Source organism: Haliotis rufescens, unplaced genomic scaffold, assembly GCF_023055435.1.
Source record: "Haliotis rufescens isolate VD_foot unplaced genomic scaffold, xgHalRufe1.0.p SCAF_6, whole genome shotgun sequence".
Classification (NCBI taxonomy): Eukaryota; Metazoa; Mollusca; class Gastropoda; order Lepetellida; family Haliotidae; genus Haliotis; species Haliotis rufescens.
Window position 1 is genome coordinate 47,878,832 of NW_025964334.1, and position 16,625 is coordinate 47,895,456.

Here is a 16,625-nt window from a genome sequence, read left to right on the forward strand (position 1 = left end):
AAAGAATATAGTACTTAAAGACATTGCAACAAACCGAATAATCAGGGGGGAGACTTTATACTGAGGGGGGCGCGAAATATATCCGCCCGGGGGAGATTTTATTTCAGAACAGAGTCTCCGGGGGAGAATCTGTACCGGTATAAAATCTCCGGGGGGAGAATTTGTACGAGGGAGAGTTTATACCAGGACACCGGCTCAGACATTCACATCCCGTGCCATTCGTGACTATTAGTGACCATTCGTTTCATCCCGGCACAAGCCGCTGTATGGTGAACATTATTTCGATAAAAAAACCTATTGGTTTTCGAGAAAGAAAATTCTAAAAATAACTTTTTCATGCTGCTGGCGTTCGGAGCGACAAGAAGTGCGACTCGACATTGGCTGTTGGGTGTTGGCCCTGAACTTTAGTTCCCTTAGAATTGGGACACCACTGGCGTGTTTCGAACACGTCACGAGAAGACGGAGAGCGATGTTAGTGTTGTAAAGTCGTCTGGATGATTAAAATCATACTCACCAAATTCACACACACCAATGAAGCTATTTTTAGATATCACACATGCATTCGTAACTATTCATCATAATTGTGACATTCTAATATATTTTTTAACTATTTCAATTTGTATTTCTTGAGACATTTTAAGTCGCATCTGTGCTTTCTCTTTCTCATAAGCAGGGGGGCACGGATGGCCCAGTCGTCTGAGGCGCCACAAATCGCCAGAAATCTATGATCGAGGGTTCGAATCTCGGTGCGTCGTGATTATGTTTCTGGGTTTGTCAGCTCCTTACCCGTATTCGTGGGCATCACTGAAGTGATAAAGGTGTGAGACCTGCATCACTTCGGGATTTCCTCCCATGTTAAGCTGGAACGCCGTGATATAACTGTAATATGGTTCAATTCGGCGTTAAAACACAAATGAATCACTCATTAAAAGAATATATTGTTTTGAATATCAAAATACAGCTAAAGGATAAAAAAAATATGTCAGGGTTCCCCCTAAATGCAGTAGCGTGGTGGTATGCTGTGGTAGCACAGTGGTCATAACACTGATACTTATCTCACTGAACACAGTGGTTAACCCATGCCCTGTTCGATGTGCGCCAGTCGTGATGTGCAGGAAGTTGTTTTGATGGTGTTTCTTGCATTCAGCCATTTTGATTACAAGTGGACCAGCCGCCTCGCGATAAATATACGACGTGTTAGCTCAGCCGAAGTAGGACATTCCACGAAGGGTTTCACGAACTGAGTCAACACTAAACAGTGCTGCTAACGGTAACTGCAATTTATACTCCTATTGTAACGAGTCCCCTTTCTTACTGTTATTACGATGCGTATGTTTCAAACTTTTCTGAAATAAAACCCTCACGGTTCAGGAGATTTTCACTTTGCTATGAACTCCTGAGCTGATTATGCAGTATCAGCGGGTGACGCAGATCATCAAAGAAACCCAGCATCCATGTAGACTCCGGGATATGTGAACACTGTTTGATCGTTACCTCTATATTTGTATGGTTTCTTTTATAAAGCAGCTTTGCTCAAATGGGTGAAATGGAAGGAAATAGAAACTTTAAATCATATTTTGTTGTGAAATAGTTATACTCGATCAGGGGACACGGGTGGCCCAGTCGCCTAAGGCGCCGCGATTCGCTGTGCAGAGTTGCGTCCCTTGGGCACGCCAAAAAACCTATGATTGTGGGTTCGAATCCCGGTTCGCCCCGATTATGTTTCTAGGTTTGTCAGCACCATGCCCGTGCTCGTGGGTTTCACCAAAGTGGTAAACGTCTGAGACCTGCATCACTTCGGGCTTTCCTCCCACATTAAGCTGACACGCCGTGATATAACTGTAATACTGTTAAAAGCGGCGTTAAATCCAACTAACTCACTCACTCACTTCATAGGCTCAATGGATAAAATTAGATTGTCAACCTTGATATTTTTGTCGAAACATGACGTCAAATGAATCGGTTATATGTTGTTTTTTATACGTCAACATAATAAGTATGCTTTAAAAGGGTGGGTCCCCTGCTCTGCACCACCCCCTATAAATTTGACGCTCTTTGAAATTTTCATAGAAAGGCCATGCTCGATTGTACCTCCAAAGTTACTAAATGCAGACACCAAATGCTGGAACTGCTGTAATATTGACCACATGAAGGGAAGGAGGACTATTGAAATGCTTTAGACATCCTCCTGTCACTCTGGACCTTTATACATAGATCTAAACGGACGATAAGGCTGGAGGGAATTGAGATGATAAGGCTGAAGAGAATTGAGAATTCTCAGTCAATTCTCAATGATCAGTCTTGAAAGCATGTGCCCTTAAACTTACATAACTCTGTTTCTCATTGACCAATTAGCTTAGGGCTCCTATTAGGTGACTAATATTCTGTCTTCTATATATTTACTGTTTCCGATCACGACATTTGCAATGCTGGTTAATTATGTCTTGGTCTGAGGTGAGGTGAAATTGGGTTTAACGTCGCTGAGATACAGCACAGTTTAACATGAATACCACACTCAGACACAGTATTGAGAATTGACTATGAAGGATATCTGATCATGAGAATTTAATCACAATTCGCCATTAACTTGAGTTTTCATAATTTTATTTTGGTTTGCAATATGTTTTACTCCCTCAATCTATTGGGTAACCACTGAGTGTACCTTTCTTAAGAAATAATTCTTCATAAAATGCTGTTTCAGGTGACTACATAATTGCGTCTTTCAACGTGTTGTCATGTCGCATAGGCTCACAACAGCAATATTCATATCTAAGTTGCAATCGGCGCGATGACAGTGCTTTAACGTTACTGCAGTACAGGCTTGTTTGTCAGCATGTGCAGGGGATGCTTGAACTCAGTCAGAAAATACATTTACTGTAAAGCCATTCCAGGACGCAAACTTAAAAGTGAGTGAGTGAATTATTTCTTAAGAATGGTTCACTCATTGGTTTTACGCCGCTTTTAGCTATATTCCAGCAATATCACGGCGGGGACACCAGAAATGGGCTTCACACATTGTACCCATGTCGGGAATCGAACCCGGGTTTTCGGCGTGACGAACGAACGCTTTAACCACTTGGCTACCCGATTGCTTACTTACGCATAGCGTTGATACATTTTAGGGGGATCTGAGTAATGGATACTTTTCTCACGTATTTCAGGTATATATGCAACTAATCCTGAGCTCAGAGTCCATGTTGAAACATGGAGTTTCTAAATCTGTAGCGCTATGAATGATTTGTGCAAGGGAACACTAGTAAAACACCGACAATCGGGGGGAGCTCCACTTTCTATACTGCTGTTGGAGACGTCACAAATTCATTTTTTCCGATATGTGTTTATCTGGCAATTTCACTTGGAAAGGCGCTGTCTTGAAATTTTATTTTCTGGTCTATCACTTTTCATGACTGTGGGGTTGGTTTACAGGCCGCCGGTCGCATGGCAGAAGTAATATAAAATAAATAAGAGAAAATAATGTTTTATTTGGAAATTCTTTTCACATCAGAGTGAACAAATAAATTATTAATTAGAACTCGTCGCATTGTTGCCTCATCACAAATGTGTATAAAAGGCGTAAAGTTCAGTTAATGTTACAATTAGGAAGCGGTAACCAAGTTATATCTGTCGTAGAAGTTCAACCTGATACATGTACGTCTTGAATTGAACACAAGTCCGTCCGCGAGTCCATAACATTTTATTGTAAGCTCTTGTCTGTAAGTGCTTAGTGTTTAACGCTCAGATCCAAACACGTAGTACCTCATCAGCAATCTACATGTCTCTAGTGCAGTGGTCGTCCGGAAGATCTTACACTTGACAACGTATCGGACAACTAACGAGTGAACGCCTGACCTGTGACCTCGTTACCGGCGTCAGTAACATTTTCGTAGTTAAAAATGTGAATTCTACAAAATATACTCTAAAGGAGCCAAGAACAATAATTTTTATTAATGCTTACTTTCATGGATAGAATGGAGGCAATCTAGGCTTGTCAAATCGTTCTAGACTTGAGCTGAATTCCTTTCAAATTTATTCTCTATGGTCTGGGAGACATACAAGGGCGTCAGTGTCGCATGGAGAACTGACGTGTGGGGAGAATCCCGCTGGGTCAGTGTTATCGGATATGTTGTGGAGTTTCGGGTTTGGGCTGTTTGCTGAATAGAACAAGTGCTCACGAACAAGGGCACAATGTAGAGATTAAAGCATTACCACCTCACACAAGTCTGTTTATATCAGATATGTTATTGTGATTTGAAATCTGTTTTTGAACAATTGCGAGTTATTGTATACTCTGTATTCTTTTGTTATGGTAGAATATATATTTTCTATGGTGTTTTTTTTTAACTATCCACAAATAATGAGAACTACAATGTAAACATCTATCTGGAGATATACAATACTACTACTGAAGGGAATATATGAAAAATGGGACTAATCGACTAATATTTCTTTCTTAAACACTGCCCGTTACAGGCATTCTAATCATTATATTATACTTTATATAGTTTAAAAGTTTAGAAATATTGCATTTCAAATAATGGCAAATTGTGTATCTTCCTACATTATAATTTCTGCAATAAAACATTAACATCAGAAAGTGATATAAATGAATATGAACCATACTGTGATAAATGAATTATCAATTTCGTATTATGAATTAAATAAACTGAAATATGATTGTACAAACACATTATTTTGATCTGATCGTGTGAGTAGGTAACCAGAGATCGAGGCAACTCACTAACGTAACCATTTGTGAAAAATCTAATATTCAAAGTGAGGGATTTAAACATGTGCATTGAATGACAGACAACAAATCAACGCAATGATTAAACTATGGATCAAAATATTTTGTAAATGAAACTAAATATATAGAAAATAAAAGTTTAATTTCTCATTGTTGGAAGGTGTTTCATAATAGTTTAGGTTTGATTGTTTGTTGTTAAATGCCGCACTCAGCAATATACCAGCTATATGACGGTGGTTTGTAAATAATCCAGTCTGGGCCAGACAATCCAGTTATTGACATCAAGAGCATCTATCTACGCAACTGGAGATACGATGACCTGCATCAACCAAGTCAGCGAGCCTGACCACCCGATTATGTTAGTCGCCTTCGAACAAACATGGGTTGTTGAAGGCCTATTCTAACCCGGATCTTCACGGGTAATTTTTTAATAATAAGGTACCATGAAATTCTGTATATGTCCATAATAACTGTGTATAAGTAGATGGATAATATCCATACACGCCAATTAAATGGGTTAGACTGCATACGGTTCAGAGAGGAGCTCTTTTACAAGTTCATATTTCAGGACATGTATTTGGTATTCATAATAACTCAAAATGGCGAGAAAACGGTACTAGCATCACAGATACCAATGATACATTTTTGAACATGAGATACATATAATTACTTTAAAGTTAAAACATGTATCTAAATAGTAAATTAGAAGGATTATAAATATACACTTCAGACATTTTACGTATCCTTTTTCGTTTGGAGAGAGAAGTAGTGACAGTAGTGACTGGTATCTGATGGGTGAAAACAGCTGTCGTGTCGCTGTCTCAGATGGCTCAAATTTCATAGCTCAAAGGTCACGGCGGCGATACAGAGCGTGAAGTAGTTTGTCTCACAGTCCCTGAACCAGATTATTTTCCCTTCCGCCTCACTGTAATGCTTTAGCCCCAAATGAAACAAGCCTAGATGTTAAACAGGTTCAGGCTGAAATTACCATCTCACTGGGGCGCCTTTTAAATTTTAATACAGTATCTCGATTTAATCGAAATACTATATTTTCAGAGACTAAGCGTTAGTCTACCGTGAAGTACAACTATCCAAAAGATCCTATGCATTTCTATATGTCTTCAGACAGACTCTTCATGTTCCTATCGATGTATATGAAAAAGCCAAATTAATTAAATATTACAGCACTGGTGAATAGGTTATATGTGCATGTCAGCGTCGATCCTACAATATCCTTTTGCGCAAAATACATATAGTAATACTACGCAAATATATGTCCAGATGTATACATCAGTTTCATCTCGTGATCTTTATTCGTGCTTTTAGCTCTTTCCTACAGGAGATTATTGGTTGTTACATCACACCAAGTCCCCAACCCCACGTCTGCATGTATCAATACTCATACCTGCCACATCCTCAACCACTGTACTTACTTACACAATCATCTAACTACATTTTCGCCAACCCTCGTATTACAACGCTTGCACGCACGCACGCACGCACGCACAAACCGCATTCATCTTTCCCAACCATATTCCTACAACCATCTCATTGTGTCGACGTCAGTCATCATGGATCCATGCGCATTGCTTATATACATTCATCCTCCCTCCCTTCCCCAAAATCCATCGATATATAACTATATCCGCCCTCTAGTATCGGTATTCGTGCTTAAATACATACACCCTCCTACCATTCCCCTACACCCATCGCAGTATAACTATAACTAACCTTCATGCATCCGCACTCATTTTCACATTGCATTGCATGCATCGAATTACACGTTTGAAATATCGTAAATATTTTACAATATGTACATATTAATATCAGCAACCGAGATTATTATAACACAATAGATTTCAGCCGTCAAAACATCACAGAAAGGGCAGCCTGGAATTTTACAATGGCATCAGAATGCACTAAAAATTTAAACTGGTCAGGAGGAGAGAGTTGCGGAAAATTACGATAAACTACAGTTACAGATCTCCATTACGAATATCTAAAGTGTGAATATAGATCACAGCTTGCTATAATGTGTACTTCATACCTACAGATTTAGCAATTTCCTTAGCTATAAAAGTTATGTCTAAATGCTCATGTAGACAAAGACCCAAATCTTTATAGGCACGACCATATTATATTCTACGCAAATATCTCCGCATATAAAAACAAAGCTAGATTGAGTCTTTGAAGGGCATTAAGAAGTGATACACATAAGGAAGAAAATGTATGGATGTCGACGTCTTTATTATGAGGAACACAACGTTTCGGAGTATATTCTTTTTCCCTCATTAGATGAATAAATGCTATTGATAGAGAACATATATATGTACCTGTAAGAACAACAAAAGTAAAAAGATAGCAAAGGAGGAAACGAAAGAAGGGAAGCCGACGGATAATTGGCGCTAATTACCCCGGCCTTCCGTTTGCCCATTGTCCATTGCCAATGACCAATCATTCATAAGTTGAGTTTTGGCTTTAATTTGTCCACTGATAATCAACCATCCACGTCTATTATCTCAACTAAAAAGTACTAAAAAGTACGAGAATTTGTACTTTACTGAGAAAGTGTTATCCAAATATAACATTTGTTACAGTTGACCACTTTCTTAATCTTTGTGTGTTCAAAGCTTTCGGCCGTGGGAGCCGTACTCTTTTTCACTTGTCAGAGGGGTACGCAAAGTAATTGATCTGGACTAACAGTTGTCCGACTTTTAGTTTTGGTGGAAGCCTCGGTGGCTGGGCTAGATCGCTGACTTTGTGTGCTGGCGACTGGGTGCCTCACTCACAGTGTGGGTCCAAATCCCGGACGGGACTCAACCCAAAACAGTACGAGAATCTGTACTTTACTAAGAAGGTGTTATCTCAGTTATAACATTTGTTGTCAAGAAAGCACAATATTCGGCGTATTTAGATGGGTAATAATATCACAGTCATTTACCGATATTGATGACGACTTGGAGGAGTTTCGTAACGCACATCTACTCAATTCAGGGATTGGTAACTCAAAATGTATGTGCGTGCGTGCGTGCGTGCGTGCGTGCGTGCGTGCGTGCGTGCGTGCGTGCGTGCGTGTGTGTGTGTGTCCGTGTCTGTCTGTGTGAATGTGGGCCTGTTGGACCTTGAGCGGGATGGTAGTTTCAGTTGGATATGCATGTTGCATGTAACTATGATCTTCTTAAGATAGAGAATGCTCCTCTTAAATTTCAATGGAGCTACTTGTTTCTTTCAAAACTATTCAGTTTTAGAGACTAAGCATTAGTCTCAATAGACATCACCAGTTTGGAATTTGAAACTAATCTGTTTACAGCAACAGGACACTCCTTAAGTATCATGAACAAATGAGAAAGTGGTATCCCGTCAGTTACGCGAACGAATCTTAAAACTATGAATAAACATTAAAATAAGCAATATCGGAAATATATATATATGCATATAATATCAGGCAATATGCATCAAGTTCACCTTCTACAAAAATAAGTTTTAAAAGCCGGTTGATATTCGTTTGCGTATTTGACGATTATATAACTTGCGAAAGTGTAAATCCTTTTCCTATACTCAGACTTTCCTGAGCCTTGCTCTTTCCTAATTATTTTGACTAAAATTATTACCGTTATCATTGTATAAGTTAATGGGAAAAGCGCGCTGATACATTACGTGCCATAAATTTAACCGACATTGTACGATTCCGAACTGATCACCAGACTGTGTTTATGAATCATTGTCAAATGGTTGTGACATTAAATCTTGGGAACAATACGCGAAATCGCGCATGCACAGAACGGAAAATTTGAACAAGGCATTCAACAATCCGCATGGGCAGAAAGATTGATTTCAGTACTTCCGCTAAGCGCTTCGAGTACAGCGTCAAACTCGGGCCTGGATTCTAACACGAGAGAACTGACCAATGAAATCTGAGAAGTAGAAATACCGAAAGACGCTGTTGCTTGATTGACAATGTCAATCAAAAAGGGAAGAGCTTGATGATGTAGTTCTCTCCCAGTAAATTCCGATGTCAAATAACGACGTTATTTGGACGGAAAAACGATGGTTTGAAAGCCTCCAAATAACTTCGTTTTTCTGTCCAATGACCTTATACGAAAAAAACGACGTTTAAGTGTTTGCAGTGTAACGAGTCTATGCATGGTCCAATCAAAATCGCGCAACGAAATCGAAATCCGGTTCGTAAACTGTCGTGCAGATTGCAGGATTTGCAAAACATGTGCACCGCCAACTCGTTGTCAACAGACATTTTACAAACCTTTTCATGCTTTTAATCAAGGTGCTCACGTGACTTGTTTGCACTTCGCGATGTAAGTCCCGTTTTGTCACAATATAGACCTTGATTATCGATCAGATCGTCTTGACTGGGCGCGCCATTTTGTTTGAAACAAATGCAAGTGATGGAATCTAATTGGTCCACAGGAGAGGCTAATTAGGGACATAACTTGTAATAACCACTGGTGGCGCTACGATTGAGCCCAGGAATTCCAGCCTAGTCAGTTAACTCTCTTGCCTCGGGAAGATGCTTAAATATGGAAAGTGTTTTCTCGCCTATTGACATCAACCAAGTCGATTTTACCGCTAGTCTACCTTTTGTCCCAGAGACTTATCACTGGCTTGGTACAAATGTTAGACGAATAAATTAGAAACTGTTTCGGCCGAGACAGTGTAACTGCTTCCCCAAGCCACCTACCCCAACCCATCCAACCCCTGTAGCTGAAAAATATCTGATCTCGTGACAAAATCCAAGGCCCTCCCCAGATTATCAAATGGTTGGTCCCCGATTATCAACACTGAATTCGAAAATTGATGCCTTGAAATATTTTTAGCCAGAGTTACTTCCTTTAGTACATATGTTTGTGCATACATAGTTACAGTCCTTGATCCGTGTTGTTTTACTTTATGCATAGTGTCTCCAGTGGGGACACATTTTCTCAGAACCTACAAAGTTACATGAATGGAATTTTGCAAGCTCATCTAAGAGATACTTATCAAGACAGTTCGAAACTTGGTGCCACAGAAGGGCCCTTTTGAGTGTTTTAATTTCACATTTGATATTTTTTTCTGATGACGTAAAGCGACCCTAGTGCCTCTCCATTTTATATCTGTATAGGACTCTTTTTCTTACAGTTAACATTTTTATTTACAGCTATATGAACAAACAAAATTCTAATGTGCCCAAAGACGGGGGGTAGTGATAATGCTCCTTTCTTGTTCAGATATGGACCTGCCTCTTACCAATTGGGATCACAACTTAAAAATCATTATGGATGTTGTCAAAGAAAATCCCAAAATGACGCAATAGAGAAGAGGAACCTGTTAAATGTCTTTCAAATAGGGTTTGGTCAGAGCGGGATGTTGTAATTGGTAGAATGCACAAACTGACAAAGAGTCAGCAGAATTGGAATAAATCAGTTCTGTCCCAGCTGTCATCCAAGTCTAGGTACCCTACAAGAAAAGTTTGCAGTTGTTCCCAGAGACTAGGCTACCCATGATGTGATCCGATTGATTTCTCAGTTGGCTACACGAAATTTGTACACCGTCTCTGAGTGGGCTACATGGAATATAGTTGCCCACTCCTTAACCAATCAGCTTATATTTTAATGTAAGGTAACATAATATCCATTATGAATGAAACAAAACACAATATTGTGTCGTTTTCCCCATGTAAATGATACATGTAGAAGAAACCATCGTAGCAGGAACTGTGTTAAAATGCATGTAGTAAAATTTACAAGTACAGCTTTTACGAAGACATTGAGTGGTGAGTGACCTAAAATCGGGAGTCGAACCCAGGTCTTCGGCGTGACGAGTGAACGCTTTAATTACTCGGCTACCCAACCGCCCCCGAAGATAAGTGGACGTTCATGTATTCATGTAGAGCCCCAACTCCTGTTCGCTTGTACTGCGCTCAATTCTAACCACTTGAAGAAGATTAGGTTGTTTACTATTGTGAGCAGTGTTTAGGATTGTATTTGGATGTGTTGGTAAACTGTCTCTACTCTAACCCTTGGAGTGAAGTCACAAGTTTTAAATCAACATCACAAAGAGGACACAGTCATCGCAAGTTTATGTGGTGTTATGTTGTTTTAGTTGGACTTAGTAGTAGTTACTTGCTACCACGGGAGATGTACGCTGTATATTTTTAATATCTCTTGTTGCTGAGATATCTTTCACCATTTTGCTTGGCCTCTTTCCCTATCAGCAACTTGTGAAGTACAAATGTTCACATCTAACCCAAGAGATTCTATTTTAGACTCCATTTGACAATGTCAATAAATAACCGTCTAAATATCAAATTTTTTTGCTGTGGCAAATATCAGTTGGTGTAAGTCGAGAATGGTTCATGTTCACTAATGATCAATTTACATTCTATACAAGAAAAGCCCGACTTAATGCTTTAATTCATGACAGTATACAAATGCTATCACCAGAGATGTATTAAATATCTGTTGAAATTGTTATCAATGTCTAATTACACATATCCAAATAAAAATGACAGCAAGTTAATTGTTCTCCTGAAAACACACGGGCACGTATGGTACAAGTCACAACAGGGAATTGCATCGGACATCATTCTTGTCACTGTTGCGTCAAAGTTCTAAATGTCCTCCTTTTGTCTACCATAAAACGTTTTAAGAGCTTTACTGAGGACTTGTAACCTTGGTCCAGCAGTTTCTTGGCAAGAGTTATGTGAAGCCCTTTGAAATCATGGTAGAAAGGTTGTGAAATGTAAACACCAAAGGCAGGAGCTGCTTTAATATCGCTCGAAATAAAGGGAAAGTGAATTGGAAAGTTGAAGTCATCCCTCTTGTCATACAGTCCTGTGGAGAGTGTTTTGTCACTCTGAATCTTTATGCATGGATCTTAATATGAAACAGATGAGGCGTTCTCACTTGTCTCCTTTTTCTAGTTCAGCAGGGTAAATCAGTGAAGTAAATGAATAGAAGGGAATTCTCTGTTTGATGGTTATTGAAGGTGAGGTGTAATTGGGTTTAACGTCGCGTCCAAGATTATTGCACTTATATAGCGACGTGCATGTACGTGTATGTGTTTGTGTGGCTGCTTGTACTAGGAGCTGATGCCGATTTATAGTGCTAGCTCACTGAGATACCATGCCGCAGTTTAACATGAATACCCCACTCAGACACAGTATACTGACTCCGAGACGACCAGTCCTTGTTTTAGCCCCTTAATGCCGAGCGCCAGACAGGGTAACAACAAGTACCATATTTTAACGTCTTTTGGTATGACGCGGCCGGGGATCGAACCCCGGACCTTCCGCTCTCCGGGCGGACGCTCTACCACTAGCTCTGATAGTTATTGAACGATATCAGAACATCTATATACCTGAAGCAAATAGGTATCCTAAGGCTTGCTATCTGATGTTATATCAGTTAGATGGGGCTGGTAGAGCCACATGGGCAACTAGAATAAAATATCTGTTGAACAGACTTGGATTTGGTCTAGTTTGGTATGAACAGGGTGTTGGTTACATAACCCATTTCCTTAGAATTTGTAGGGAAAGGTTGCAGGATTGTTGGAAACAAACATGGGCACTATCTATAAGTGAAACAAGTAAGCTTTATAATTATTCTATTATCAAATCAGTGTTGGAGACTGAAAGGTATTTGCACAATATGAAGAGTAAAAATTTAAGAATTGTTCTTAGTCGATTCAGATGTGGTAACCACAAACTGGCTGTTGAAATTGGGCGGTGGGGAGGTGTTGCTAGAGAGGATAGAGTATGTAAATATTGTTTTGATAATCTGAGTGTATCAATTGTGGAGGATGAAGTTCATTTTATTACATCATGTTACTTGTATAACAAATTCAGAAATATGCTTTTGCCAAGTATTTGTACTAGTAATCTTTGTACTCTCGACAAATTTGAGAAAGTTATGACAGATAATTCTTTGTCAGAATCTTTAGCACTTTATATTGTTAAATGCACGCAGGCAAGGCAGGTTTATCTCATAGGTTAAAGGGAGACAACTCTATATACAGTTTACGAATGCTTCACCTCCTCTTGATGATTATAGTAGATCTCTTCTTAATGATTGTAATTTTTGTTTGTAACTTAAAATTGTTATGACTTGATTATATACACATGTACTCTGGGCTGGAAGCCTTTATTACAGAATAAAAGAGTCTTGAAGTCTTGAAGTCTTGAAGCAATGTTATCTTCAGATCAGTGCAATCATTTAAACGTGGGTTTTAAATGTAAAAAGATTATTGTTCTCTTACAGTTATAATTATGACAAAAAGTAGGGGAAAATATTTTACTTTTTAAACAACTTAGTACAAGAGATTATAATCAACAAAAGTGATATTCAAAAGTAACAGGTAGACTATGTCTTATCAAGAATATAAATCACTTCTAGCAGTTGTGTAATATTTATATACATTCAAGGTTCGTGAATACAGGCGACTTTTATGTTAATTAAGAATTGATGAACTGACACTTATGATACATGTTGGAAGACGACCTGGTGTTGCTCGTTGTAATCAACTCCATAAATTGTGTATGAAGGAATAATTGAAGATAATGAGTGCCACTTTATATTGGTTTGCCCATGTTTGACTGCCTTAAGATCAAAATATATTTTTATGAACTATACAAGGTTTGTGAGAGGCGCTCTTGTATTTAGAAATCTTCATGTAAAAGATACGGCATCCATCTCTCATAGTAACATCAATCGTGCTGAATTTATGGACATGGGCCTATGGTGATTATACCTTATAAGGATATTGAGTATATGCACATAAAATATAAAGATAGATCGATTCCAATTCGACTTAATCATTTTTACTTGTTTTCAGACAAAAATGGCAGTATTTGGATCATGGTTTGGACGTGAAGTAGATCAGGATCATGTTGACTCCATCAACGGCTTCTGGACAGTCCTTCTATTGGTCGTGTGTTCTGTCGGATCATTCGCCTTACGTTACATCACTACACCCATTAGTTGTTGGTGCCCTGCTGAATTCACAAGCTCTATGATCTCTTACACACAGGAATCGTGTTTTCTGAAGGACATGTATTATAACAAATCAATGTCTGTTAATAATGACGACGAAACAAAACCTCCCTCTGTTCCCTCCTTCCACCTCTGGATACCCCTCATACTCTTCTTCCAAGCCCTCGCCTTCAAAGTACCAAACATCATCTGGAACAGCTGCAAGCACTTGCTCACTCTTAATATGGAGGAAACTGTCGAGTCCCTGAAGAGTGTACAACTGACCAGTCCGGAGAATCGCCAGGCCAGTTTCAGTGATGCAGCCCGGGTATTTGGAAGTCTTCTTAGAAGAAATCGATTCTTTCTGGCTCTGTTGTACCTATTTGTGAAGCTCCTCTCATGTATTAATCTCATAGCTCAGTTTATGTTCCTGACGACTTACTTTAGACAATACCTAGCAATCAGGGTTGGGTCCTATGCTGATTTTGATATTGACTCCATCATAAAACCATTACTTGTAAAAGATATATATTGCCATGTTCAAGTTCAGTTCCTGCAGAATACCCAGATATTTTCAGTTCAGTGTACTCTGCAAATCACCGAAATCTATGAGAAGATGTTCATATTCCTGTGGTACTGGGTCTTCCTTCTGGCTATCATCACAATCCTAAATCTTGTCCTGTGGGCAGGATTTCTCTTCCTACCGTTCCTAAGAGATGGCAGGATAGCTGCCCACGTCAACGCTTCCAAAGGAGCTCGCCCTAACGAACCCGCTGTAACACGATTCATCAGCAGTTTCCTCGGAATCGATGGTGTGTTTATCCTGTCTATGATCTGCCGGAATTCCAGCGAGTTAGTTGCAGCAGATCTTACCCAACATTTGTACCAGGTGTTTCAGGAGAAGGAACGGGAATGGCAAAACCAGCGCAACCTCTACACAGGAGAAACGGAAGGTGGCGCTGTCGTAACCGGAGCAACAGGAACCATAGCAGCTTTACCAATGAGGACGCTACCACATTGTGCCGAAAGCCCGGAGAAAGCGCCTACTATGTGAGAGTAGTACTTATGTATCGTGCATGGAACTCGAAAAAATCGTGCATTTGTGAATAACGTTTTCGTGTTTCGGTATTTCTCGTGGCTATTCAACATAGTTGGTATTCCTGTCAGCTCTAAGTTGAAATCTAGATTTGTTTTTCTCCAAGAATTCACTTGATTACCGCGTCATGTTATATATGCATCTCCTTATATAAATATATTTATGTGTCCTTATATTCACTATTTATTAGTTTAGATGCTGAATTACAAGTACCAGACTCTGATGTGCAGTTTGCCGTTATTTCTTTGTGTCGACGTTGTGTTTTATATTTCTGCTCCTTCCCAATGTTTTGTTTGCATGGCCTGACAGGCTCAAACTGATATGAAGACAATCAGGTAGCTTGCAAATTGGAGCCATTTCCCTTTTACTAACTTGCATTTACTGTTCGGTGCTCATTTTGGACAGGCCTTAAAAACTTCTCGAATTGCTTTGACGATCTTCTCAATAATCTTGAACCCCATTCACCTCACTTCACCTAATTCCTAGCCAGGCCCAGAAACTTGTCTCGTACGTGAACAGTCATTTTTAAGTTTGATCCTTCAGCTCTGCTTTCCATGTATATTTTTATCCAATGTCAGTAACGTATTGAACAATAAACACATACATGTAAATGCAAACCATGTTTTGACAGTTCTTAGTGGAAAAGGTAGACCTAGTTGTTTCGTTAGTCGTTAATTTATTAACACTGGTAAATAGTTAGATTGATTAATTTGCATATTTCATGTTTGCGATACCCTCACTGTATGTCGGTTTAGTCAGACGACATGGTAGAGAAGGTCGATCATGGTAAATACACTAATTTTAGGGCTCCATATATGTATATATGATTATATTCGTTGCCTAACCTGTATATACTTTCTGTTAGGCAATATATTCTAAGTTAGTGTAGGATGCAAACAGTATTTTGTCCAAACACTGCTGCTATTAGGTTTCTTAGGTCACGTGACCTTCCACCATTGCACGTACACGCTTTGGGCATAGTACTAGATCTAATATATATAGATATTGAAGTTTGTAAAATGACAATATAAACTATCTCCCTGGTTGTTGCACACGTTGTTGGTTATCCCCTCTGTACCATTAAGGATATCAATTTAACTTTCACCCGTAGGGACCCGGGGAAGATAAACAAGAATGTGTCCCTATTGCTGGTCGTAAAAGGCAAACAAACTGTATAGCCAGTTTGCCGTGTGCTGCGACCCTGTGTCGGCAGAGGAAGGGATTCTGGTGGTTGAGGGCGACGGAACCGGTAATAGTGCTCCTTAGTCCAACACACCACTTTGACCCTAACTTTGCCAAGACGGGCGGGATAATGGGCCTGGAATGTCATGCCCTGTGCAAACACTTTTTCGCACAACCGGTTTCTACTCAAAATGTCTTTTATATCTGTATCAATCTATAAAAACTTGCTTAGAGCCCTTGCCCAGAAGGCGGTGGCTCAAGGGCCAATCAGGTGATGACGTCCGTATTCTGTACGTCTCCAATTGATTGTCATGGGCCAAACCAGCCTGACCTTTAGTTTGGTATATAGTTATGACTTTTTGCGTCAAATTTGCTGGAACATACCATCTCTTTATCCTCGGTCTTTGCAGCTTGGAAATCCACTGCACTATAAGTCTTTGTAGACAGTCCATAGTGGGTGGGGGAAAGGGGTGCTGAATCTCTTTCCTTTCGACATGGCTTCTCAACACCCTGGTTCAAAATGAAGACATATAGTTTCCAAAAATACCTCGTCTGACGAGAATACATCAATTCGATCTATTGGCCACGCTTTTTGGTAATTGAAACGTGTGACAAAGAACCAATGAATCTCAATCCTTTT

The 16,625-nt window shown here is 39.5% G+C and overlaps 1 protein-coding gene across 1 annotated transcript; it reads left to right on the plus strand.

Moving 5' to 3' along the window:
• The first annotated feature begins 1,107 nt into the window (after positions 1-1,107).
• LOC124146907 (innexin unc-9-like) lies at positions 1,108-15,870 on the plus strand. The gene is made up of 2 exons (XM_046517461.2): positions 1,108-1,270; positions 13,571-15,870. The coding sequence occupies exon 2, from the start codon at positions 13,577-13,579 to the stop codon at positions 14,759-14,761; it is 1,185 nt and encodes a 394-aa protein (XP_046373417.2). The 5' UTR covers positions 1,108-1,270; positions 13,571-13,576; the 3' UTR covers positions 14,762-15,870.
• Positions 15,871-16,625: the final 755 nt, after the last annotated feature.

What these genes read in the sequence shown, in the direction of transcription:
- LOC124146907 (XM_046517461.2), top strand. Translation starts at nt 13,577, where the DNA reads ATGGCAGTATTTGGATCATGGTTTGGACGTGAAGTAGATCAGGATCAT.